The sequence below is a fragment of the Pogoniulus pusillus genome, chromosome 8, assembly GCF_015220805.1.
Source record: "Pogoniulus pusillus isolate bPogPus1 chromosome 8, bPogPus1.pri, whole genome shotgun sequence".
In the NCBI taxonomy this organism is placed as follows: Eukaryota; Metazoa; Chordata; class Aves; order Piciformes; family Lybiidae; genus Pogoniulus; species Pogoniulus pusillus.
Genome location: NC_087271.1, coordinates 16472867 through 16497104, shown reverse-complemented (window position 1 = coordinate 16497104; position 24238 = coordinate 16472867). Strand labels below are relative to the sequence as shown.

General features: G+C 44.5%; 2 protein-coding genes across 8 annotated transcripts in view; one reads left to right on the top strand and one right to left on the bottom strand.

The window, feature by feature from the left end:
* Window positions 1-24238, top strand: part of EPS15 (epidermal growth factor receptor pathway substrate 15) — an 88504-nt gene that overhangs the window by 4696 nt on the left and 59570 nt on the right. For 2 of the 4 annotated variants that reach the window (XM_064147352.1, XM_064147355.1), the window contains exon 1: window positions 22134-22190. In XM_064147352.1, the coding sequence (XP_064003422.1) occupies window positions 22149-22190 (42 nt within the window). In that variant the 5' untranslated portion in view covers window positions 22134-22148. Of the gene's footprint in view, window positions 1-12621; window positions 12651-22133; window positions 22191-22410; window positions 22532-24238 lie in introns of those variants that run through there. The other 2 variants (XM_064147353.1, XM_064147354.1) reach the window with 2 other exon arrangements.
* Window positions 20674-22900, bottom strand: LOC135177421 (uncharacterized). Of its 4 annotated transcripts, none has more exons than XR_010303057.1 (3): window positions 22080-22900; window positions 21751-21910; window positions 20674-21673 (listed from the first exon to the last, which is right to left on the bottom strand). XR_010303057.1 is itself a non-coding variant. In XM_064147365.1 (3 exons), the coding sequence occupies exons 1-3, from the start codon at window positions 22490-22492 to the stop codon at window positions 21363-21365; spliced, it is 837 nt and encodes a 278-aa protein (XP_064003435.1). In that variant the 5' UTR covers window positions 22493-22891; the 3' UTR covers window positions 20674-21362. The 4 variants fall into 4 exon arrangements, 2 of the variants coding, with proteins under 2 accessions (XP_064003435.1, XP_064003436.1); XR_010303056.1 differs by having other exon boundaries at window positions 22110-22900; XM_064147365.1 differs by having other exon boundaries at window positions 22127-22891.

Genomic DNA, 24238 nt, shown 5'->3' with positions numbered 1-24238 from the left:
ATGAGGAAAGGCTGAGGGACCTGGGGCTTTTTAATCTGGAGAAGAGAAGATTGAAAGGAGATTTAATAAATGTTTATAAATATGAGTGCTGGGGGTCGGAGGGGGGGGGGGGGGGACAGGCTCTGCTCATTTGCTCCCTATGATAGGACAAGGAAAAATGGATGTAAGCTGCAGCACAGAAGGTTCCACCTCAACACAAGAGGGAACTTCTCTACTGTAAGGGTGACAGTGCACTGGAACAGTCTCCTTCTCTGGAGACTTTTAAGGCCCCTCTGTATGTGTTCCTCTGTAACCTGAGTTAGATTGTATGGTCCTGCTCTGACAGGGGGTTTGGACTCGATGGTCTCTTTGACTCCCTTCCAACCCCTGACATCCTGTGTTCCTGTGATTTACAGCAGAGTTGATGTGTAGAAAATTTAGAAGGTTAAAAGGTTTAAGAGGTGGCAACTAGTGATAGGACAAGAGGGCATGGTCTGAAACTGCACCAGGGGAGGTTTAGGTTGGATATTAGGAAGCACTTCCTCATGGAAAGGGGAATTAGACACTTGAATGAACTGCCTGGGGAGGTGGTGGAGTCACTATGCCTGGAGGTGTTTAAGGAAAGCTTGGATGTGGCACTTGCTGCCATGGTCTGGTCGATGTGGTGGTGTTAGGTTGGACTTGATGATCTCAGAGGTCTCTTCCAGCCTGAATGATTCTGTGATTCTGTGACAAATTGCTAAATGAAGGAAAGGCTCACCTCCTCGAAGTGCACTCTGCACCTAACATTGAACTAGCATAGGTATAGGTGTTAATGCTCTGGCAGGGGGTTTGACCGGATGATCTTTTGAGGCCACTTCTGGCCCCTAACATTTTGTGATTCTGTGAATATTTTCAAGAGTGTTGTCCTGAATCATAAGGGGTATAAGCTGTGTTTAATTTCATAGAATCATAGAATGGTTTAGGTTGGAAGGGACCTCAAGGATCATCCAGTTCCAAACCCCTGCCATAGGCAGGGACACCTCCCTCTAGAACAAGTTGCTCAAGACCTCATCCAGCATGCCCTTGAACACCTCCAGGGAGGGAGCAATTCTTAGTAAGGAGTGTTTATTTATCTCTATACACTGTATTTATTTGTTATTAATAGATACAGCCATATCAAAGTTAGTGTTTAAAGCTAGTGTATATACATTCACAAATAGGTTCCAAAATATATGCATATTCTTAGGCTGTTATGAACAGTATCCATTCTGTTTGGTACAAGGTCTTATTAAAATCTAGAGGAATAATGTATTTTTCTGACTCTTTGTGTTTTGGTTGTTGGATTGAAGGTTTTTTGTGTTTGTTTGGTTTGTTTATCTCTGGAGAAATAAAAAATTAGAAATAAGCATAAATCTGAGTCAATTTTTAAGGTCCTAGGTGAGAAATCTAAGGAGGTGTCAGGGAGGATAAAAGAAAAGTCAGGAAGATTTAGAACTGAGCAATCATAAAACACAAGTGTAGAGAATGAGCTATCCCATGAGTCCCATTACTCATTTTATTTCCATAGCTAGAAGTATTAAAGGGGCATCCCTTAAAATAAGTTTCAGTCATGTCAATTTAGTATCAGTTTCTGACTCCTCCTGCACTCCACTCTGTGATTTAAGGCCAGTTAATTTTTTTCTTTAGAACTAGAGTCACTTCCACTTTTTTGTACAGAACAGAAGGTCTATATACAGCATAACCCCTCAACCAATCTTGCCCTAATTTGGGATGCCACAGTAAGCTTTCTTTAGGGTTACCATTTCTTCATATAGTGATGGGAGACAAAGGTAGCAAGGTTTATCTTTTAAAAAACTGGATAAATCTTTTTCTTCTTACCTGAGAATTAAAATAATCCTTCTTGATGCCTGCTTAAAGGATTTGCTTCCTTCTTGTTCTGATGGAAGCAAAAAGGCAGAAATTATGTTTTCATCTTACTCAGTTCTCTCTTCTCCCTTCCCTGAGGAATGGAGAAAGAAGTAGAGAATTGATTTAGTAGGAGAAAAATAAGCAGCTACTAGAAGTAGCAGAATAACCTCAAATTGCTCTCTGAAAATCATAATCTGCACTCAGACTTCAATTTAGAGAGCAGATGGGTCTCTCACTACTCTGACAACTCTGAGGAGCTGTCAGGAGACTGTTCTGGCTATGTGTGAACTAGCAGACTCCTGCAGAACGCATCCATGCCTGATTTCCAGATGAAGTGAGACTATGGTTGACAGCAGCAGCTCCTGCAGCTTCATCAGTTTGGTATCAGCAGGAAGAAAACTCAGGTTCAAAACCCAAATTGTATGAAGACAAAAGCTGAGGATATATTATAGGACAAATTCATCAGCTCTCCAGACTAAACACAACCACTCACACCAATTATAAAACTCCAGCTCAGGTGGCTTCTGAGCTGTAACTTTAATATTAAAGGTTGGGAAAGTACACCAGAGCAGTCTCTCTCCGTGCTTATCTACTTCTACCGTTTTTCCATAGCTAGTAGCTACCACCACTGCCAGAGCCAGGACACTGGGCTTTTTGAACCTTTCTTCTGAACCACTACCTCCATCCTTATATTCTGATCTTATTTTCACAGAGCTGGCCAAAGAACTTCATAGATATCCTTTCAAGGAGAGGTTTAGGTTTGTTGGTTTTGTTTTGGTTTTATCAGTAAGAGTGAAATTCCTGTGGGGATCTCTAAAGATCTTGTAGCCTAACTGTACACATTCTCTAACATGAGCAGTTTCACTGACTTGTGCTGAAGCTGAGGTTGCTCAGAACTGATGAAATACACCCAGATGTCATGGACTCTTAACAAAAGGAGTCCTACTCAGCTTGTAGGCAGCAACATGCACAGGGCATCTCTGTTACTCTGTTAGCCAAAAACCTGATGAAAGTCCAGGCCTTGTTGCACCTCTTTGCTTCCAAGTTTCAAAAGTTCAGTCAGTTCACACTGCCCAGTTCAATTAGAACAGTAACTGCAGTGTAACTTCTAAGCAATTGCTATAATATTAATATTAAAATCTCTAAAATGTTAGCCAAATTCTCCAAACAATTGTCAAAATGCAGAGTTTCATCATCTGCTTTCCATTGCCCAAGAGAATTATTTTTTTAAAATAAGCTTGTGAGGAACAAACCAAGAAGGAAGTCTAACTACAAAAATAGTCTGCAGTACTCAGTGAGACTTTGATTTCCATAGCATACAGTGAAATTGGTAAGGTCCAGGATGAAGTGGTTTCTCACAGTTGTGTATTCTACACAGTAAAGAGCTTGGTTTAATTTACTGCTCAGGTTTGTGATATAGTTCATAGATTAGCAGCCTTAAGTCTTTGGAATTAAGATAGCAACAAAGGAAAGCACAGGTTTAGTTGGGTGTTTCCACTTCTGGCTGAACAGGCCAGAAATTGTTCTTACTTTCATTGTGCTATTGGTGTGGATGTGTCTGCCTGTACATAGGTCAAAGTGACTGAAAGATTAAAACATGCAAATACCCTAAGTTAAATAGGTGTTGGGGGAATGTCTCATACATTTAATTGCTAAGGAGCCACTGAGTTCAAGGTACTCATTGCACTGAGTGTCTAAAATGTGAGGAGGACTGGAGCACTGCCTTAAGAGGGAAGGCTGAGAGACCAGGGGTGGTTTTGTCCGGAAAGGAGAAGGCTGAGAGGAGATCTAATAAATGCATATAAGTAAATGAGGGCTGGGTGTCAGGAAGGAAGAGGCAGCCTCTTCTCAGTTCTGCCCTGTGACAGGACAAGAGGCAATGGATATAAACCGTCGAGGTGGATGTTCTACCTCAGCATGAGGAAGAATTGTACTGTGAAGGTCATGGAGCACTGGAACAGGCTCCTCAGAGAGGTGGTGGAGTCTCCTTCTTTGGAGACTTTCCAGACCTGTCTGGATGTGTTCCTGTGTGATTTGCAATAGATTCTCTGTTCCTGTTCTGGCAAAGATCTCCATAAGTCCCTTCCAACCCCCCATGTCCTGTGATCCTGTGAGGACAATGTTTTTTTGCTTGTGGGTAGTGGATCCCTTGTAGCATGAGCGTTTGTCTTGGCAGTCAAGTTAAGTCAACCTACAATTTCTCTGTGTTTTTTAACTTGAATCCTGTATCCCCACAAAGCCTTCCTTGTGGCACTGTAGCACTTCAGAGGTTTCTGGGGGTAATGGGTGAGGTGTGGGTTGCTGCGGTGGCCGCCTGGAGTGCAGGTAATGCTGTGCGGTGTAACTGAGCTTAGCCCTGCTTGGCTGACTGCAGTGACGGCTGTCAGTGCTGCTCCCCGTAGCAACGTGGGCGTTCTCCGTGCTGTGGATGCTCAGAGGTTGTAATTACTTCTTCAGGATGTTTGATGCTTTTGTCACACACAGAGAAACTCTGCAGTATGCAAGCTGCCATTCTCTGGCTTTTCTTGAATGTATTGTGTCAGGATTCCCAATGCTAAGAAATTCAGACAACTGGATGCAGCAGTCTGGGGAGAGGGGGAGATTAATAGACAGATAAATATGTCCTCAGGGAAAAAATCTATATGGAAAAAACAGCAGATCTGGAAAAACCCAGACATGGTAGCTTTAAAACAGGTTTGCTTTCCAGTTAAGACATTGCCTAAGGCATCGTAATACCACAGAATCATAGAATCATAGACCAGCAGGAACAATACCTCCACTTAGGCAAGCCACTACCAAGTCTTTGGCAGGGGGTCCTGTGAAAAGGCTAGGAAGTATTAGGAGCTGTGGAGAACTTTCTGGGAGCTCTATCAGATTGTTTAAATGGGAAAATCAGTAGACTTCATATTACAGGCATTTAAAATTATTTATTTGTGCTTTAAGCTCTGCCAACCAAAGCATGAGTTAAAAAGGAATTTTGGTCTCTGAACCTTCAGAGTTCACATCTTCAAGCTTTTCTTGGCAACCTTGAAAGCCAGAAAGGTCCTCTGCTGTGCTGCTTTCTTGTTGGCTTTTTAAATTAAAGCTCAAATAACCCATGTAAGCTCTTAACTTCAGAGGCTGGATCTTTATTTTAAAATAAAGTTAAAAAAAAAAAAAAGAAAAATACACAGTATTATCTTCATAGCTAGTGAAAACGATTTTTTTCCCCTAGAGTTTGCTCTAATTGAAAACAAAACAAGTAGGAAGGCAGACAATGAAAAGAGCATCTTCCAAACATGTAGGTTCAGTTTAGATAAAGTGAGGAAGGAAAAGTTTGATCCCACATCAGTTTTACTTTTGGATGGCATTTGAATTGGCCTCATGTGTTTGGCAGCTCAGCTGCTGAGCCATCTGTTGTAAATTATGCATGCTCAGAGGGCATATTGCTTTCAGTGATACAGTTCTGCCTAACACAAGAAATCTGAGTTGGATTTGCAGTTTAGTGATCTGTAAATATGGATGTGCAAACATATATATAAACAAACACTGTTTAATTTGGAGAAATTGAAGAGTTTATACATCTGGAGAAAACTGAGGTAAGTTGTAAGTGGAAAGCATAAGTCCCTAGTCACTGTCCTGTGACCCCTGCGTGGTGCTCAGGCAGTGCAAAAGAAGAGGAAACTACTCAAGGTTCCCATCCAGGAAATTTCTCTTGTAGACTGCACAATTCTTGATGGATTAAGAACTGAGCTAGTGACCTGGTTCACTGTTGAATAGTGTTGAAGGGATTGTAGAATAGAGAAGCTGCAATTTGGCTCCCTCTGTTAATGAATCATCTCCAGTCCCATTGCAGTGCTGGAGATGAGCTGGGCAGTGAATCAGAAAGCCAATTCTCTGAGGGCTGTTGGTACCTAGGTACATCTTGGCCAGGAACAAGGATTTGATCCATAAACTTTCATGGGGCATTAGATCAATTTTATAATATTTACGGCTTAATAGTAGCACTTATTTTCCCCATATGTTATCTACTTTGAACATACTTCTGGTTAGAAGAATTTACTGCTTGTTCCACCCCTCCCTGTTCCTTCCTTTCTCCAGAGTGCTGACTCAATTCCTTTTGCTCTTTCAGTCAGCTCGCAGTTGTAGGCATTTCCTTGTCTGGTTTTCAGTGCAACACATCACATTCCTCTCATCAGCGTTGTGCTGATCTGTTGAAGCTGTTGAATAACATGTTGGCTGGAGGTGGAAGAGATTTCTTTACAAGCAGTAGATACTGACATAAGACCATCTTCTCCTCGTGGAGTAAACTGAAACTCTGGCTTTCTGTAGCAGTTGTGTAGCTGCCTACGAGAGACGAGAATTGGGCTCACATTATGCAGTGATGAAAGCAGTGGTAAATCTACAACCAGCTGGGAGACTTGTGGGCTAAATATAATTTTGTCAGAGATTCTCTTTCTGTATTATTACATTTCGTTTTTGTAGGTTTTCACATTAGCCAAACCCCAGATTGTTTGCATTGCCAGCAAAGTTTGAGTCCTCTGGTGCTGAGGAGCAAGCTGAACTAATACAGTTTATAATAAACTGTGAAAAGTGCATTGCCTTAACGTAGCTCTATTATATTGTTTGGGCAGATCTTACTCAATGTGCATGAAGAGTCTTATTTATGACATTAGGCTGAGGTCCTTGGAAATATTTCTTCCTGCTAGAAAGAGCACACACAGTTCATTAAATAATTACATATGTTCAATTTGCACATATAAAATCTTAGGAATTTTACTTTTCTAATACATTTCATCTGCTCAAAAATAGATCTTGATATTGCTTACACAAGTATTAAGTTCTATTGCTTTTTAAATTAGTGATCCCAAAAGAGATACAGTCATTGATGAACATTATTTCAGCAACATTGCAAAACTGAGGTAATTGAAAGATAAAAAAAACCCCTCTCATTAACATTCTGACTTTTTGAATCTTGTTAGTAGGGTAGGGCAAGGGATAGAACTAGACAGGCAAAAACGGCAGCTGTATGACAATGGTAAAGGGGGAAAGGAAAGATTCTCTGCACGTTTTAGAATCTGCTAAGGACGTAGGTGCTATGTTGTGGCCAACAGAACTCTTAGACAAATACCATAGAATCATAGAATTAACCAGGTTGGAAGAGACCTCCAAGATCATCCAGTCCAACCTATCACCCAGACCTATGCAGTCCATCTGTCTGGCTTTCCTCTGTGCCAGTTATTAATAGGCCCTGCCCCCTGTCCTGCCTCCACCATATTTCTTGAGACAGAGGTGTGAGAAATGTATGTTTGATCCGATCAATTTGTGGCAAGAGGTCACAGACAGGGAGGAAGGAGGATTCTGAATAAAACTGCATGCCTGCTTGCACCACCATCGCAAAGGTATGCAATAGGCTTGAGGTAAGAGTAATAAGTAAAGATTGGTGAAGGAGGGAGGCATGTGGAAGAGACAGCCTTTTTGCATAAGCAAAGGGAGGAAAGGGGGAACGGAAATGCATTCCTCCTTGTGCCACCTTTCTACACGAGCAAACAGAAGAACAAAAAGGAATTTGAAGTTCATGGGGAGGACACTTAAGGAAGACCCCTTACTTCATCAAAGACTACCAGAGGGACCACCAGATAAAAGGAGACATGTGTGGAAGAGACATCTCACATTCCTAAAAACTGATAAGGAAACCCCAACCTTTTCTTAGAATTAGTAACGAATATGTAATAGAATAGGGTATAAAAAGAGAACACTGAAGGCAAAGGGTGTGTGATAGGGTAGAGCAGAGCCTCCCCGCGCACCCAGGCCTGTACATTGCTTGATTCCTACAACTCTATTAAAAGCCTTAACTTGCATGAACACCAGTTTATGCCTGTTATTTATGACAGAGGCTAGATCAAAAATACACTAATTCCCAGTTAGCTGACTGGAAACATACCTGTTAAATTTAGAAACCACCAATTCAAGCTTCTATGCGAGATACGGGTCAAAAGTTTCCATGTCCCAAAGCAATTTTGGGATGCTTTTCCCCTTTCAAGCTTCCCTGGCAGCAGGAATCCTGGCTGTCAGATGTGCTCAAATTTGCTATCAAATGTACATGGTAAATACAGTTAAAAAAAACAAAACCAGACTCCACCCCCCACTTCCTCCAGGTGTAATGTCTCATTTTGTAATTAATAACTACTCTCTCTGAGGTGCCATGCAGATCAGCTCTGTTTCCTGTGCTTTATTTTCGCAAGAGATAGATGTGTCATAAGAAAGCTTTTCCAAGCCCGTGTGTCCTGGAAGGCTGATAGGCCTATTAGATGTCCTGGCTTGCCCCACTCTTCTGCTGAGGGGGAAAGCAAGGGCAGGAGGAAAACAAAGGCTTGGGCATTATGTCCCCTCCCAAAGTGATAAACAGCTATCCACAGGTGTTTAGGTACTTGTTGGTATCTTGCCCAAATAAGAGTGAGCAAGGCCTGGTTTCACTTAATGTGGTCAGTTTTGCAAATGCCATTTTGATTGGTCAGCCTCTGTGGCCAAAGGAGCCTTTGCACTCAGGCAAATAATATAAATTGAGCTAAGTTGCAAGCACTTGAGCTGCTTCTGCCTTCCTGCCTCTGCCTCATCTTCACTGCTCATGAACAATGTGTTCTGCTCTGCCTTGTGCTTTAGACCAGCTTAGCCCTGATAAGGGCCTGAACTACCTGGAAACTTAAGTGCCTCAATTTTCCTAGGAGAAAGCATTTAAGTGCCTCACGACATGGCAAGAAGTGCCACTGACATGGTGCTCTCTGCACATCCGCAAGAGATCCTGCCTGCACCTCTGCAAACCTCCGTGCCAAGAGGAACCAGGATCAGGTCAGAGATCATCTGCCTCTTTCCCAGCACCCTGGGAAGATCTAGAAGCCTTTCAGCGGCAGAGCAGTTCCAGCACAGCCACAAAGGAACCAGGGACTGTCTTGACATTTCTGCACTGCTGCAGTGAGTAGCACAGGCTTTCCCTAGGGCTCCAGGCTACCTATTCATAAGTGGGACAAAGCCATTTCGGGGCTCAACTTTTCCAAATGTTCTGATTCTCCTAAATGAATGAATTGCCCATAAGCATCCTTGTGAAGATTTTCCTGACTGAATTAGAACCCCCATTTAACCAATTGGTATATAGTTGTGGGCAAGGCTTTCTGGAAATAAGATTAACTACATATTTTATAATTCCTGCCTTGTTAATTGCCCCAACTAAGTCACCGTGTCTGTGTGATGATATTGATGACTTGGGCTTTTAAACTGTTCTGTAAATGCAAGCCTCAATCCTGAATGGAGGAGAACTGTAGGTTTATGAGTTGTGGTTGCAGGGGCATCTTCAACTAGAAAGGTCATCCAGTCCCACCCCCTCTACAGTCAGCAAGGGCATCCTCAACTAGATCAGGCTGCCCAGAGCCCTGTTGAGCCTCACCTTGAATATCTCCAGGGATGGGGCTCCAACTATCTCCTCAGGCAACCTGTTCCAGTGTTCCACTACCCTCATGGTGCAGAACTTGTTCCTAACATCCAATCTAAATCTGCTTTTCTCTAGTTTGAAGCCATTGTCCTCGTCCCATCACTGCAGGCCTTCAGAAACAATCTCTCTGTAGCCTAGCTGTTAGGTCAGCCTGAGCCTTCTCTTTTCCAGGCTGAGCAACCCCAGCTCCCTCAGCCTGTCACAGAATGGTTTAGGTTGGAAGGGACATCAAAAATCATCTAGTTCCAACCCCCTGCCATAGGCAGGGACACCTCCCACTAGAACAGGTTGCTCAAGGTCTTATCCAACCTGGCCTTGAACACCTCCAGGTAGGGAACAGTCACAACCTCCCTGGGCAACCTGTGCCAGTGTCTCACCACCCCCACTGGAAAGAACTTCTTCCTAACACACAGTTTAAATCTTCCCTCTACCAGTTTAAACCCATTACTCCCTGCCCTGTCATTACAAGACCTTGTAAATAGTCCCTTCCCATCCCTCCTGCAGGCCTCCCTCAGATACTGGAAGGCCACTCCAAGGTCTCCTCAGAGCCTTCTCTTCTACAGGCTGACGAGCCCCAACTCTCGCAGCCTATCCTTGTAGCAGAGCTGCTGCAGCCCTCTGAGCATCTTTGTGGCCTCCTCTGGACTTGCTCTCTGGACTCTGGCTCCCCATCTGCTGACCACACATCTTTAGATGCAGCATAGAATCATTAAGGTTGTAAAAGAACTCTAAGATCATTAAGCCCAACTGCCAACCCAGTGTTACCATCACTGCTACCATGTTCTGAAGCAAAGAAAGGATTTGAATTTACCAGAATTAGATATTATGTTGGCTTTTATTTGAATACAATAAACTTAGTGTTCTCACCTGGGCCTTTAGAGGTCTGTTTAGAGTGAACAGACATCTTGCATACCTGAGAAAGCCAACTGCCAAAATAATTATATGGAAGAGTAAACAGCAGATACATGTGTTTACAAACACAACAACCTTCATCTCTATGAGGTACCAGTATGGTTTGTAGGTCTGGGCTGACATTTGTGCCATCTAGACCAGGGATTTCTGCTGTACTCCCATGTAGGAAACTGACAGCTCATTTTTAGCTATATATTTATTTCCTACTTAGGAGAATTGTAGTTAAATTAAGTCAACTATGTGTTTATTTTACCGTTAACTAAATGGCTCTACTGATGATTTTGAGGCTTTTTTTCCTCATGCTCACCTATACAGTACTCAAGATGAGGTCTCACCAGGGCAGAGTAGAGGGGGAGGAGAACATCCCTTGATCTGCTGGACTCTTCTTAATGCATCCCAGGATCTCATTGGCCTTCTGGGCACTTTGCTGTCCCATGGACACTATCCACCAGCACTCCCAGGTCCCACTCCACCGGGCTGCTCTCTAGCAGATCATCTCCTGACCTGTACTGATGCAATTTATTATTCCTCCCCAGATGCAGGACTCTGCACTTGTCCTTGTTGAACCTTATTTGGTTCCTCTGTGCCCAGCTCTGTCTGTCCAAGTCTTGCTGGATGGCCACACAGCCTTCAGCTGTATCAGCCAAGCCTCCCAGTTTTGTGTCATCAGCAAACTTGCTGAGCAGACTCTGACTGTCTCTCTCTCCCCTCATCAGTGTCATTAATGAAGACGTTGAACAGCACCAGACCCAGCACTGTGATTCAAAAAGCATTCAAATTATATCCCAGTCTGCAACATTCTTGATTGCCAGTCTCGTCCTGTTTACTGTAGAGGTATCATTTGGTTTTGTTCAAATCAAGTGTATTTTACTGATTTACTTAGAGAAGTACTTGCTTTTAAAAATTAGGTAATGAATTTTGGTCTCCTTTCCTTCTGATAGCATTAGATGATGGTAATGTGCCCTTGTGGCCAAGAAGGCCAGTCAGGTCCTCCCCCTCTACTCTGCCCTGGTGAGACCTCATCTTGAATACTGTGTTCAGTTTTGGGATCTCCAGTTTAAGAGGGACAGGGATCTGCTGGAGAAGTTCCAGCAGAGGGCTATAAGGATGATTAGGGGACTGGAGCACTGCCTGATGAGGAGAGGCTGAGGGACCTGGGGCTGTTTAGTCTGGAGAAGAGAAGACTCAGAGGGGATTTAATAAATGTTTATAAATATCTGAGGGATGGGGGTCAGGAGGTGGGGGGGCAGGCTCTGCTGACTTGCTGCCTGGGATAGGACAAGGAGCAATGGATGGAAGCTGCAGCACAGGAGATTCCACCTTGACATAAGGGGGAACTTTTCTACTATAAGGGTCACAGAGCACTGGCACAGGCTCCTCAGAGAGGTTGTGGGTCTCTTTCTCTGGGGACTATCAAGGCCTGTCGGGATGCATTCTTCTGTAACCTGAGCTGAATTGTATGGTCCTGCTCTGGCAGGGGGGTTGGACTTGATGATCTCTTTGAGTCCTTTCCAACCCCTGTCATCCTGTGAGCCTGTGAGTCTTTTCAGAAGAACACATCCTCTGTTTCTGCAAAACTCTTCAAGATTTCTCATTTTATCTAGCTCATGTGGCTTCTTCCTTTGTCTAACACCTAACCCCTTAATACTTTACTCCTTTGGACTTCCATGTTTTTTATGTCCTTTCTCTAAATCCTATCTATTTATCTTGTATTTATACAAACTGATACAGGAATCTGAAGAAATCTGTCTAGTTTGCCCTTTGTGCATCATTGTCATCGGTGAGTTTGCTAATCTGGTGTAGATATTTGTGTATAACATTCTCAATTGCTTCTCGGCTTTTATGCATCTCACTTAAATTTGTGTTACTTTTAACAGTGGGAGTTAACTCAGCTTACCTTTCAGATTCTGAGGTGCATATTTAAGGCCAGAATATATTTAAATGCATTTTTATTTGTCAAATGAGCAAGCTTAATTGAAAAGCTGTTCTGCATCTACTGAAATCCATAATGTGGCTTTCACAGTCACAGTGATTATGATACCAGAAATGTTTTCCACAGCTGCTTTACAGGATCCCAGGATGTTAGGGATTGAAAGGGACCTCTATAGATCATCGAGTCCAACCCCACCTGCCAGTGCAGAACCACAGAATCTAGCTCAGGTTGCACAGGAACACATCCAGATGGGTCTTGAAAGCCTCCAGAGAAGGAGACTCCACAACCTCTCTGGGAAGCCTGTTCCAGTGCTCCATGACCCTTACAGTAAAGATGTTCTTCCTTTATTTTTCTTTTCTGCTAAAATTCAGTTAGAGAAACTTGTTTTATGAGTGGTCCATCTATTGAACAGCTTAAACTGATGAAATTTCTTTTATTATAGGTAATGGGAAAGAAACAGGTGACCCAGAGGTAAGTCATTGTCAGCTGATGGAGTTCAAATTTAATTAGTGCTTTTTGGCATCGGTCACGCACATGCCTTAAACAGTTCCATCAGGGCTAAATCACTGAGGCATTACTTCTGCAACTTAATCTTAAAAAAAAAGGCAAACCAGAAACCAAATCAAATCATTCAAATGAGGAAATAATTTGCTCATCTTTTAGGGTCCTTCATGTTTCCTGTGCACTGCGTGTGCAACCAAAGAAGAACATCAGTTGTGAACAGTGCACTGCAGTGAGGTAATGTTCAGTCTGTGATATTCAGCAGTGATATTTATTGTTTAAAGCATCTGTCAAAGAGGAAAATGTCTTAGGTGCTATCTCATCAGTCAGGTTACCAAACTGATTTAAGAGAATGAAAATATTTCATTACACATCAATAATTCAGGAGTCCAGAAAACAAAGAGAGGTTTTAAAGCACCATTCTTCAGTCTTACATGTTGACACCAGTGGGATTTTATATGTTGCACTTAAATGAGCATTTTGCCAGTCAGTGCTGTGCAATAGTTGGCTGAGTAACAGAATGGATTCCATGCCCTGCTACACAGCTGTAAATCAAAAATTATCTCCCATGGTGGTTTCTCATTTATGGACTTCAAGCAGGATTGTGATAAGGGGGAGTGCAGCAGAATGAGTATCTGCAGAGATTCCTACAGCCTCACACCAAATTCCTTGTTCCTGAAGAAAGAATTCTTCAATATGGTGTCTGATAGCTTTCCCAAAGCTCAACCTGCAGCTTCCCTTACAGCATGCAGGACTGATATAGTAATGCTGTATTCACTGTATTTGTCAGTAATTGGTGATCTTTCTCCTCAGCAGCAAAGGCACCAAAACTTGTGTTTTAACTAGCACAATTTAAAGTGTGGCTTAATCAGTTAACTATGGTCAAATCATCTCTGTCCTTGTCTACTCTTGAGAGCAAAATAATGAACACCTTTTTGAATGTGATTGCTTTTCTACTATTGCTGAGACTCTTAGCTCATGCCCTCACTGTACCTTTAGCATTTACAGCACTGTAAGTCAGCAGGGATCTCTGTTCCATCCACAGTGGCCTTGTCACCATAGTTCACATGCATGAGAGGTTATTTCTGTGATCAAGAGTAATGTGATTTCAATTCAGGAAAGTTTTTAACTACTGATAGAAAATCAAATGTGACTATTGATTTGTCCTGAATAAAGATGAATTCAAATGTGAGTTTTAACTATTTTCACAGAATCACAGAATGTTAGGAGCTGGAAGTGACCTTGAAAGGTCATCCAGTTCAACCCCCCCTGCCCAGAGCAGGATCACTTAGACCAGATCACAGAGGAACACATCCAGGTGAGTTTTTTTAATATCTCTAGAGAAGGAGACTCTACAACCCCCCTGGGCAGGCTGTTCCAATGTTCTGTCACACTCTTAATAAAAAAACACTTTTCCTCATGTTTCCATGAAACTTCCTATGCCTCAGCTTCCACCATTGCCTCTTGTCCTGTCATTGGGCATCACCGAGCAGAGCCTGGCTCCAGCCAGGCACTCACCCTTACATCTTTATAAACATGAATGAAGTCACCTCTCGGGCTCTTCTTCTCCAAGCAGCAGAGCCCCAGCTCCCTCAGGCTCTCCTTGTAAGGAAGACGTCCCACCTCCTTAATCATTTTTGTGGTTCTGCAGTGGACTCTTTCAAGCAGTTCCCTGAGTTTCTTCTTAAACTGAAGGGCCCAAAACTGGACACAGTATTCCAGATGTGGCCTCACCAGGGCAGAGTAAAGGAGGAGGAGAACTTATCCTGACCTACTAACTACATCCCTTCTAATACCCCAGAATGGCATTGGCCTTCTTGGCCACCAGAACACATTGCTAGCTCATGGTCAACCTCCCATCCACTAGGATACTCAGGTCCTTTTCTCCTTTACTGCACCACTCCCAACAGGTCAGTCCCCAACCTATACTGGTCCATGGGGTTGTTCTTTTCCAGGTGCAAGACTCTCCCTTTGCCCTTGTTGAATTTCATTCCACTTCTCCTGGTCCAGCTCTCCAGACTAGATCTCTCTGAGTGGCAGCACAACCCTCCTGTGTGGCAGCCACTCCACCCATCTTTGTGTTATCGGCAAACTTGCTGACAGTGCCCTCTGTTCCCTCATCCAGGTCACTAATGAATTTACTTAATACTTCTTGTCCCAGTATTGAGTTCTGAGGGACTCCACTAGATAGACACCTCCAACTACATCCCACTGACCACAGTTCTCTGACTTCTTCCCTTCGACCAGTTCACATCCACTTCACTATGTGATCATCCAGACCACACTGCCTCAGTTTAGCTCGGAGAATGTTGTGGGAGACGGTGCCAAACACTTTACTGATACCAGGATAAATCACATCCACATAGTCTATCTCCCTGGTTATGTCTTTATCAAAGGCTATCAGGTTGGTTAAACCTGACTTCCCCTTGGTAAAACCATGGTGACTGCTCCTAATGATCCTCTTGTCCTTGATATGCCTCAGGACAGCACCGAGGGTAAGTTGTTCCATTAACTGGCTTCTCCTTCTTACCCTTTCTGAAGACTGGATTGACATTTGCCTTCCTGCAGTCCCCAGGCACCTCTGCTGTCCACCATGACTTACCAAAGACAGTGGTGAGTGGCCTGGCAATGACCTCCACCAGCTTCCTCAGCACCTGCTCTGTTAGTGGCTGTCATTCAGGTTGAAGACAGCATTGCAGGTAATAGGTTACTGTGATATGGGAGAGTTAGGGAGTTTTTGTCTGATTGCCAACATTATCCATCACTCATTATATTCTCATAAGTTCCAAACCATTTGGACATTATTATGATTATAATTAAGACTAAAAGAAAACAAAAGAAATTTGAGAAGAAGGTAAGAATATGTGAGGAAAGAAAAAGAATCTGGAGGACAAAAAAAGGAAAAGTCTCAAGAAGAAACACTTGCTAGGATCAGCACTTACAGTAATGCCATAAAAGTAGCCACAACTTTGTCTTAAGGACAAACCATTTAATGAGAAGAAAAAAATTCCAACTGTCTCTAACATGCTTTTCTGCCTATCTGCTTCATATATATTACAATTCTGAAATTAATTAATAATCTGAGTGAAGTGCAGAGTAAATTAGTTCTAGGTCAGGGGAATGCTGGGAATAGGTTTTGTTTCCTTAAAGCATAATAAATTTGTTTCAGAAAGGTGAGCCAGGCAGTCTCTGGATTTAGAGTACAGACAACATGCCCAAGGAAAAAGGGAGCAGAAGAATTGCTTGGTAGAAGCCTTTCTGCATGCTGTTTTGTAAACATATTAGTTTTCAACTGTCATTTTGGTTGAATTTACAATACACATTACAATATTGATGTGTTTAATTTATAATGAAGTCTGTTGCTGCTTCAGCAGTGGTATCTCTTGTTCTATTTCTGTCAGAGCCCACATTAAGCTGTACAAGGAAGAGCTAAATATCCTACTGCTCTATTGGCTGGACATCATGTCACATTAGTGTCTGTTGAAGATTTTTCTGGGTTTCAGATATGATCTTGAATTAAAAATTAAATTCCTGTGTGAAAAATGCCACTCTGCTTGTGTCATCCATCTAGATTATGAAGAGCTCAGGCTGATTTCTTGTACATATCTACGTTTTCTCTAATTCTTGAAGTCTAGCCCCATGAAATTGGGTCATGTGAATTAGTTGGAGAAAATATACTTACATTCTTGCTGAAAAGATAAATTGTGTATGTTTTTAGGTGGGTATGTAGTGCTGCATTTTAAACTTGCCAGATCTTCCATCTAGCCTAAGTGCTTTGAAGAGGTTCACTTGGGCCTTATTCAGGTTACTGCCAACTGTAACATGCCCAGCTCTTTAAAAAGGTTAAGATTTTCCTTTCTGAAAGAAACACCTCCCTCAATCTGCTGACCACTCTTCTTGTGCTGCAATCCAGGATATTTTTTAGAGGGGCTTTTTAGTCTGGAGAAGAGAAGACTGAGAGGGGATTTAATAAATGTTTATAAATATCTGAGGCATGGGGGTCAGGAGGTGGGGGGGCAGGCTCTGCTCACTTGCTTCCTGGGATAGGACAAGGAGCAATGGATGGAAGCTGCAGCACAGGAGGTTCAACCTCTACACAGGGGGGAACTTCTTGACTGTAAGGGTCACAGAGCACTGGCACAGGCTCCCCACAGAGGTTGTGGGTCTCTTTCTCTGGGGACTATCAAGGCCTGTCTGGATGCATTCCTCTGTAACCTGAGCTAGATTGTATGGTCCTGCTCTGGCAGGGGGGTTGGACTCGATGATCTCCTTGGGTCCCTTCCAACTCCTAATATCCTGTGATCCTGTGATTGTTACAGTTCAAAATTAGTTTTGCCCTTTGGGATTCTGAATACTTGCAATATCAATGACATCATCTTAAAAAGCCAAGGAGGTTCAATTATTCCATGCTGTACTCTGTTTCTGCATGTTGTAAGACTGCCAGCTGAAGAAATTAAATTCATTATATTGAAATATATTCAAGAAATTAATTTCAGTATATTAAAATATATTAAGGTATTTCTGAAGAGAAAATTTCATATTAAGAAATATGCAAAGGTACCTTTAATATCTTAGTTTGTGCTGCCTTAATACTGCTACAGTTTTGTATATATTTGATCGTAGAATCCTAGAATGGCTCTGGTTGTAAAGAACCTCAGAAATCATCTACCCCAACCTCCCCACCATAGGCACGCATACCTCTCAACTAGATTCAGCTGCTCAAGGCCTCATCCAACCTGGTCTTGAGCACTCTCAGGCAGGAGGCAGCCACAACCGCCCTGGATGGCCTATTCCAGAGTCTCATCACCCTTGTACTGAAGAACTTCTTCCTAAGATCCAGTCTAACCCTGCTCTCCCTCATCTTCAAACCATTCCCGCTTGTCCTGTCTCTAGACACCCTCATGAAGAGTTCTTCTCCAGCCTTTCTGCAGGATCCCTTCAGGTACTGGAAGGTAGTTTTAAGGTCCCCCCAGAGTCTTCTCTTCTCCCGTCTGAACAAGCCCAGCTCCTTCACCCTATCCTTGTAGCGGAGGTGTTCCAGGCTCTGGAGCATCCTCATGGCCCTCCTCTGTACTTGCTCCAACAGTTCCATGTTCTTCTTATGATGCAGAGACTAGAACTGGCCACAGCATTCAAGGTGGGGACTCACCAGAGCAGAGTAAAGGGGAAGGATCACCCAACAACCCACTTTAAAACACTTTCAAGGCAGATGTAATTTTGAAAGTTTACAAACCACCATGAGGTTTGTAAACACGAGACAAGTGAGTGGCTTTATTGCTGTACAATTTCTGCAATGCTCAATGTACATACTGGACATCCTCCTAGGAGATACACTGTAGAACTCACACACTGCAGGTTTGATGCAAAATGTTACCAGAGCTCTGTGGAAGACCTGCTGAAGAAGGGTCAGGCTATATTATCATACTGGTCTCTCGTGCCCTTAGAACATACCAGCCTAATCAGTAACCCCATGGCTAAAAAACCTGCAGCTGCATATCAGAGCACACAAATCATAGCCTAGGGTGTATTTCTAGATGAAGGCATGCCTGCAGCAGGGACTTCCTAAAACAACTTGTGTCACTAGTCCTGGAAAGTACTCTGAGATTTCTGACAAAAGGTGCCTTCTGTCCAAAATGTCATCAGAGTTTTGTATGATGATCTTCCTTGTCTCCATGCTCTTAAGTGTGGGAAGATGCTGCTGTGTGTCAGCAGCATGGGTGTTGCTTGGCTTTCTGAAAGCTGTGCAAGCTAAGACAGTCTCTGCCTGTGAGCTGGTTCCCTTGCATTTAATTCTTTGGTCATAGAACAGGAGTTAGCTTCTGCTAGGATTTTGTGTATTCTTCTATATGATTCAGGAAAACTCCAAATGGTTCAGTATGTAGTACTGGGCGCTACTTACTTGCTTTGCGCCGAAGTTCTCAAAAGCTGGGTACCTCGTTTCACGCTCAGGTACGCAGCAGGCAGCAGTGAGTCATTGCTCTAGTCAGCCTCCTGCGCCTTCATGCACGGTAATGATCCTTTTCCTCCAACGAGCAGAACGAGTCACACTAAATGCCTGTTGTTTTGGAGAGGAGGAATGGGCTTCCTGTGTGCTGATCCATCATGTAAACACTGCTGTAACGAAAGAAGGGATGGACGCTTAAGAAGGTATTTCCAGGGAGACCATTCAATAGGATTAAAGTGTTATTAGCTTCACTGACAAAGATCTTTGGTCATCATAAGGGATTTATAAAGCACAGAGGTCATTAATGTCTGATTCTGACTCGTGTAAGGCCTTTCTGTGTCGACTTGCTGCAGCATAGGTTTCAAACTCAAGTACAGAAAGTTACTTTATACCCTTTTGACTATCTTATAATGGGGATTTGCACTGAAGCAGTTGTGCTGCTGTATTGCAGCTGCACTGGTGCAAGCCCTGTTCTTCACAAGGCAGGTGGCTGGTTTAATGTGTTAGTAGTCACTTGTTTGTCTAATGTAGACTTAATCTTGTGCTTTGTTCTTTTAAAGAAACAATAAAGAATAGCAAGGTCTGGTACCCATTTGTCAGAATGTCAGTACTTAGGAAATCCTTTCATACTTGCAAATAATGGCATGCCAATAACTGCTCTCTATGGCACTTTGGCATCAAAAGCAAATAGATTCACATGTAGCAGTTGTTAGAGAGCAGATTGCAGACAAACACATTTCCTGCAGAAGAATTCACCTTGAATGTGAGCAGTTCTAAAATGAAACTTAATTTTTTTTACATAGTTCATCAACCTCTTGATTTTCTTGTGTTCTTAACAAGCTTTCCTAAAAGCTTGGTACACAGTCCCACTCTCTCTTCAACATCTACACCATTCTCAGAACAGGAGACACTGTGAAAGGCCAAAGGAAAGACAAAAAACAGGGTTTCTATCAGGAGGAAGTAAGAGGATAGGTACCTTTACTAAGTCACCCAGTTCCAGGTTTCAGGAGCTCTTCCACCCTAGCCAAGCCCAAGTGAGCTGCTTATGGCTAAGCCAAGAAAGTAAGTGGGAGGACATTGTTTTGCAAACCTGCCAGTGGGTTTGGGTACATTTTAGAACCCCTAATTTTTCTCTTTACAGAAACATTTAGTCCATTTTTTGCCCGTGTCACGAGATTATATTTTGGTTCCAACTTAGAAGCAGATAGCTATTTCCTTCTGAGATCTGTCATTCTACATGCATACTGAGCTGCATCAGGCTAACACATGCTGTTGTGATTATTACAGGGATGTCTGAGTCTCTGAACTAGTTGACCCAGGTGGTTGGAGGCATCCAGGACAGGGCTTGTTTGTGAGGAGCAGAGAACACTCAGCAACAGCAAAGATCTGTGTGGCTGTCGATTGACTGGAACTCATTTTAATTTGCAGAGGCCACAGTAACCCAGTGATTCTTGCACTCTGACTCTGGACAGAGTGGTCATGCTTGATGACCGTGTGCTTTGAATCTTCATCCACCTCTCAGAGGAGCCAAGTGTATAGAGTGTAACCACATGCCTGGCACTACCTGCTGGTTCCTAAGCAGCAAGTGCAACTCATAGTCTTCTGCTAGTGCTTGTGAGAGCTCCAAAGCGCTATGAAAAGACTCTCTGGATCACCAGAATGCTGTGCACTTCACGGGCTAAGGGAGAAAAATGGTGGAGTTTCTTGTGTTTGTTTTCTAAGCCCGAGGCTTCAGGAAGGTCAGGCCTTCAGAGACAGTCATTCAGACAGCACATTCTTCTCAGTGGGGACATGGGGACATTTAATTGTCCTCTAAGTGAGGCTGTCCTTCGTGAAGGGCTCTGCTGGGAGAAGTGAGTACCTGTACAAGTCCCTTGTGTTCCTTGACCCAACACCCTTATTTCAGTAGCCTCACTGCAGCTGTGGGTCTAGTCCTGGACCAGATGGGAAACACTTGATGCAACATCTGGCAGAGAAAAGGAACAGCAGCCGACTCAGCCTGCCTACCCTGCTTGCAACAGCACTGCACATCAAGCCTCTGACTCCAGAGCCAAGTTCCATTACCCCGTTTGGCATTTTCCTTCTGTTTGCAGCAAGGAGATACCAGCCTGTGTGTAACCCCTCTCCTGAGAGGCCTGTAGCTGTTCTCCTTGCCTGGGGAGAGGAGACCAAAACAGAAAACAATCGACAGAGCAAAGGGCACCCATGTGAGATAAGAGCAGCTGAGAGGAGCAGCCCTCTGAATGTCCACCACCCCTCCCAAACACTAAGGGGATCAAATATTGCTGTCCCAAGGAGACACAGCTGCACTTTTGACAATCTTCTGGTTTAATTTCCAGGCATGAATTACTGTGGGATGGTATCCCAATTTTAATCACAGAAGAAAACGTCATCCTAGAAACAAAATGCTGTTTTCTAGGGATTTTAGTTAGGAGGAAATGAGTGTGAGGTGTGGCAGGGAGTATAGGAACAGTGTGAATGTTTTTATTCTGCTTGCTTTTTGTACTCTTCATATCTTCTTGCTGAAACAGTAGCTGAGAAACAGGTCAGTAAAGCAGAATTTCTTTTCAGGGAATAGGTGGGAAGGAGGGATCCCACATGTTCATAAGAATGATGAGAAGTAGCAGCTCAGAATGACTGCCAGCTGAGGAATGACAGGATGCAGAGGTGGGGCATGAACATGAGCACGAGCATGAAACTGAGTTGGAGAGGACATAAAAATGAAGAGCGATAGAGAACTAAGAACAAAGAAGGATAACAAGGCACACTCTAAGACCTTTCCAATAATCAAATCTGATTCTAGATATTTTTCTCTTACTGGTCCAAATGTGCATTTCCAGTTTAAATATGTGCCTAATTCTTCTTAGGGTAAAGAAAAAAACAAACAATTTCCCCCCCTCCACACCTGGTGACTGATGCATGATGTAGCTCAGAACAGCAGCTGAAACAGCCAGTGTGTGGGTGCGAGCAAGTATAGGAAGATCAACACCTGCTTTCTGCTCCCTGGCTCCTGTGGCAGAGGGAGATTTGCCTGGGTGAAGCTGGAGCCCTAAGTGGGAGAAAGTAGGAAAATAAGTGGTGACACAAATACAGGCTTCAACTAGTTTATACTAAACTATTTCTCACAGGTTAAGAGAATGAGGTGCAGTTTGCCTCCCACTCCAGCTTGCTTTTCTGTCTGTTGCTGCCCATCGCAGCTCCTCCTATCACATGTGTTGTGCCTGGTTTCTTCTGCTTTCATGGCCCAGGAAACCTGCTGCTCCCCACATTGTTCCACCAGCACAGCCTGAAAGGAGCAGGACATACAGCTTCCTGAGTGGAGAGAGGCAAGGGGCCAGGGCTGCCCCTTGCTTCTGCTGAGCCAGGAGGAGGATGTGTTGGGTCAGCACATCCTGCTGGGCTCACATGCTTCCTCCTGGGCCCTGTGCCCGATTCTGTTGCAGCTGAGCCCAGACCTGATGCACCTCTTGTTTTGGGACTTCTACCTGTGTCATGACTCAACTGGGAGGCTGTAATCTGTCACAATGGTTGACGAGTCTCCAGCAGCAGCAGGGCTAACAGAAAAGGTAAAGGAAGGCTGGGCGCTGGGGGTGGGATTGTTAGCCGCCATATGAGGCCAAGGGCTCCGGTTCCGGGTTTTTGTTGCAGCTGCCTCGGGCGGGCTCCGGCTCCGGCGAGCGCGCTCCAGCGCCCGGTTTTGCGCGCGGCTCCCGCTGCTGTGTGCGGGCGGAGGAGACGCCAGCTCCGGCCGTCGGGCGGGCGTGGATCCGGTGCCGGGTTTTGTCCGATGCCGGCTGGGGAAGTTGCTGAAGTTGGGCCGTGAGTGTCGGGGCCGCAGCGCGTCCTTCCTGCGGCCCGGCCGGTGCATGATGGAAGAAGCATGGCCGCCCACCTCTCTCTGACACAGGTATTTCCCGCCGCTCTCCGCGCAGGGATGGGGCTCTCCGCCCCTGCCCGCCTCTCTCTGCCGGTGTGCCCCGAGGTCTGGTGCCTCCCGGAGGTGGGGTGAGTGGGGGGAGGGTCGGGACAGGAGCAAGGCCTGAAATTAACCCCGGTCCTGTGGCGCCAGGGTCGGTGGCGGGGCGCCTCGACGCCTCTGGGGGGTGTTTCGGTGCTTGCTGGAGGGCCCTTCGGCGGCGCGGCTTTGTGTGCTGTCCGCCGCCGCCCCTCAGCCCTGCCCCGCCGCGCTAACGGCTGCCGGCACTGTCAGGTGGCGGCTGAGGCGCGGCTGGGTGCAGGCATGGAGAGAGGGAGAGCGGCGGCCGGGAGGGTAGCCCCGAGCCGCGACTTGGCTTTGCGGCGGGCGGTAAGCGAGATCATGCCCGCCTGCAGCTGCCTCTGCCCGGGAAGGGGGAACCCGACCTGCCGGAGTGTGGTGACGCCGCCAGCGTCCTCCTGGCTGGGGAGCGGCTTTCCGGGCGGGCAACACCGCGGTCGCGCCTGGCAGTCCGCAGAGGTCTGGGCTGCGGCGGCTGTAATCGCGGTTGGTCTTTTGTCTTCTAGGTACAGCGCGCCAGGTTTAAACAACAAGAAAATCCGCCCCGTAGATTTGGAAGGCAGGTGGTGAACTTGGAGGCGAGGGCAGTGTTCGCTGAGGGTTTGAAACGCGATAGCCCCGGGTTAGGTAACTGTGCCCCGATGCCGAAGCGGGCAGCCGCCTCCCCAAGCTCCCTGCCCGCTTCCCGGAGCCCGGCAGCTGACAGCGCGGGGAGGAACAGGGACGGGTGCTCTGGAGGCAAGTGGCAGCCCGTTAATGGGCAGCGTATGCAAGATTAGCTTGGACGGGAGAGTTTAATTCCTTGTTTTAACAGAAACTTGTCTCGGAAGATAGTGCTTGGACGTCATTTTACCTCTTTGGAGAGGGGAGCGGGACAGGGACCCGCGGCGTAAGGACACTGTTTGCATACTGCCTGTGCAGGTGCCCTTAGTAGTGAACAACTTTTCAGGTGATAGTCCTAAAATTTAGACAATCTTGTCAGCGTTTCGTGCTCGGGTGATCTTCCTTTGCCTAAATCTTAGTGGCTTGCATTTTTTTCCCCTCTTGGTAGTATCATTGCTTCATACTGTTAGGACTACATTTAATTCCCTAGAGATTTGACAGCTAACAAACTAGGATTTGGTACTTTTTTTGTTTCTTTTAGCAGCCACATGTGGAATTTACATTCTTGGCTGATGTGAGTTGCTGTTTTGGGATGCTTGAGTCTGATAATTAGTTGTCGCAGGTACAGAAACTACAGTAGGTAAATGGGTGTTGAATGGCTTAAGCAACAAAAGTAAATTTAAAAAGTGGCAACAAATCTTCTCAATTTGCACTTATATAGTTTGTCTTTTCACTGAGCTACCCTCATTTTCTTGAAAAACTATCTTCTACTATGTGGAGAAAACAAATTTCTTTAAAGGTGTGAAGATTTATACTGATGAAGTGTAGTGCCTTGTGTAAAAACCTGCTTTAATATTAAAAAAAAAAGGTTAGCCTTTTCTGTGTCTCTTTTTCAAGCAAAAGAAACACGTTTAAAACGCCTCCTTACTGGAGAGGAAAAACGTTTTCCTAGAAAAGCAACCTGTTAGTTTACAGTCATGGGATATTCTGGCTTTTTATTTGGGGGGAGGAGTG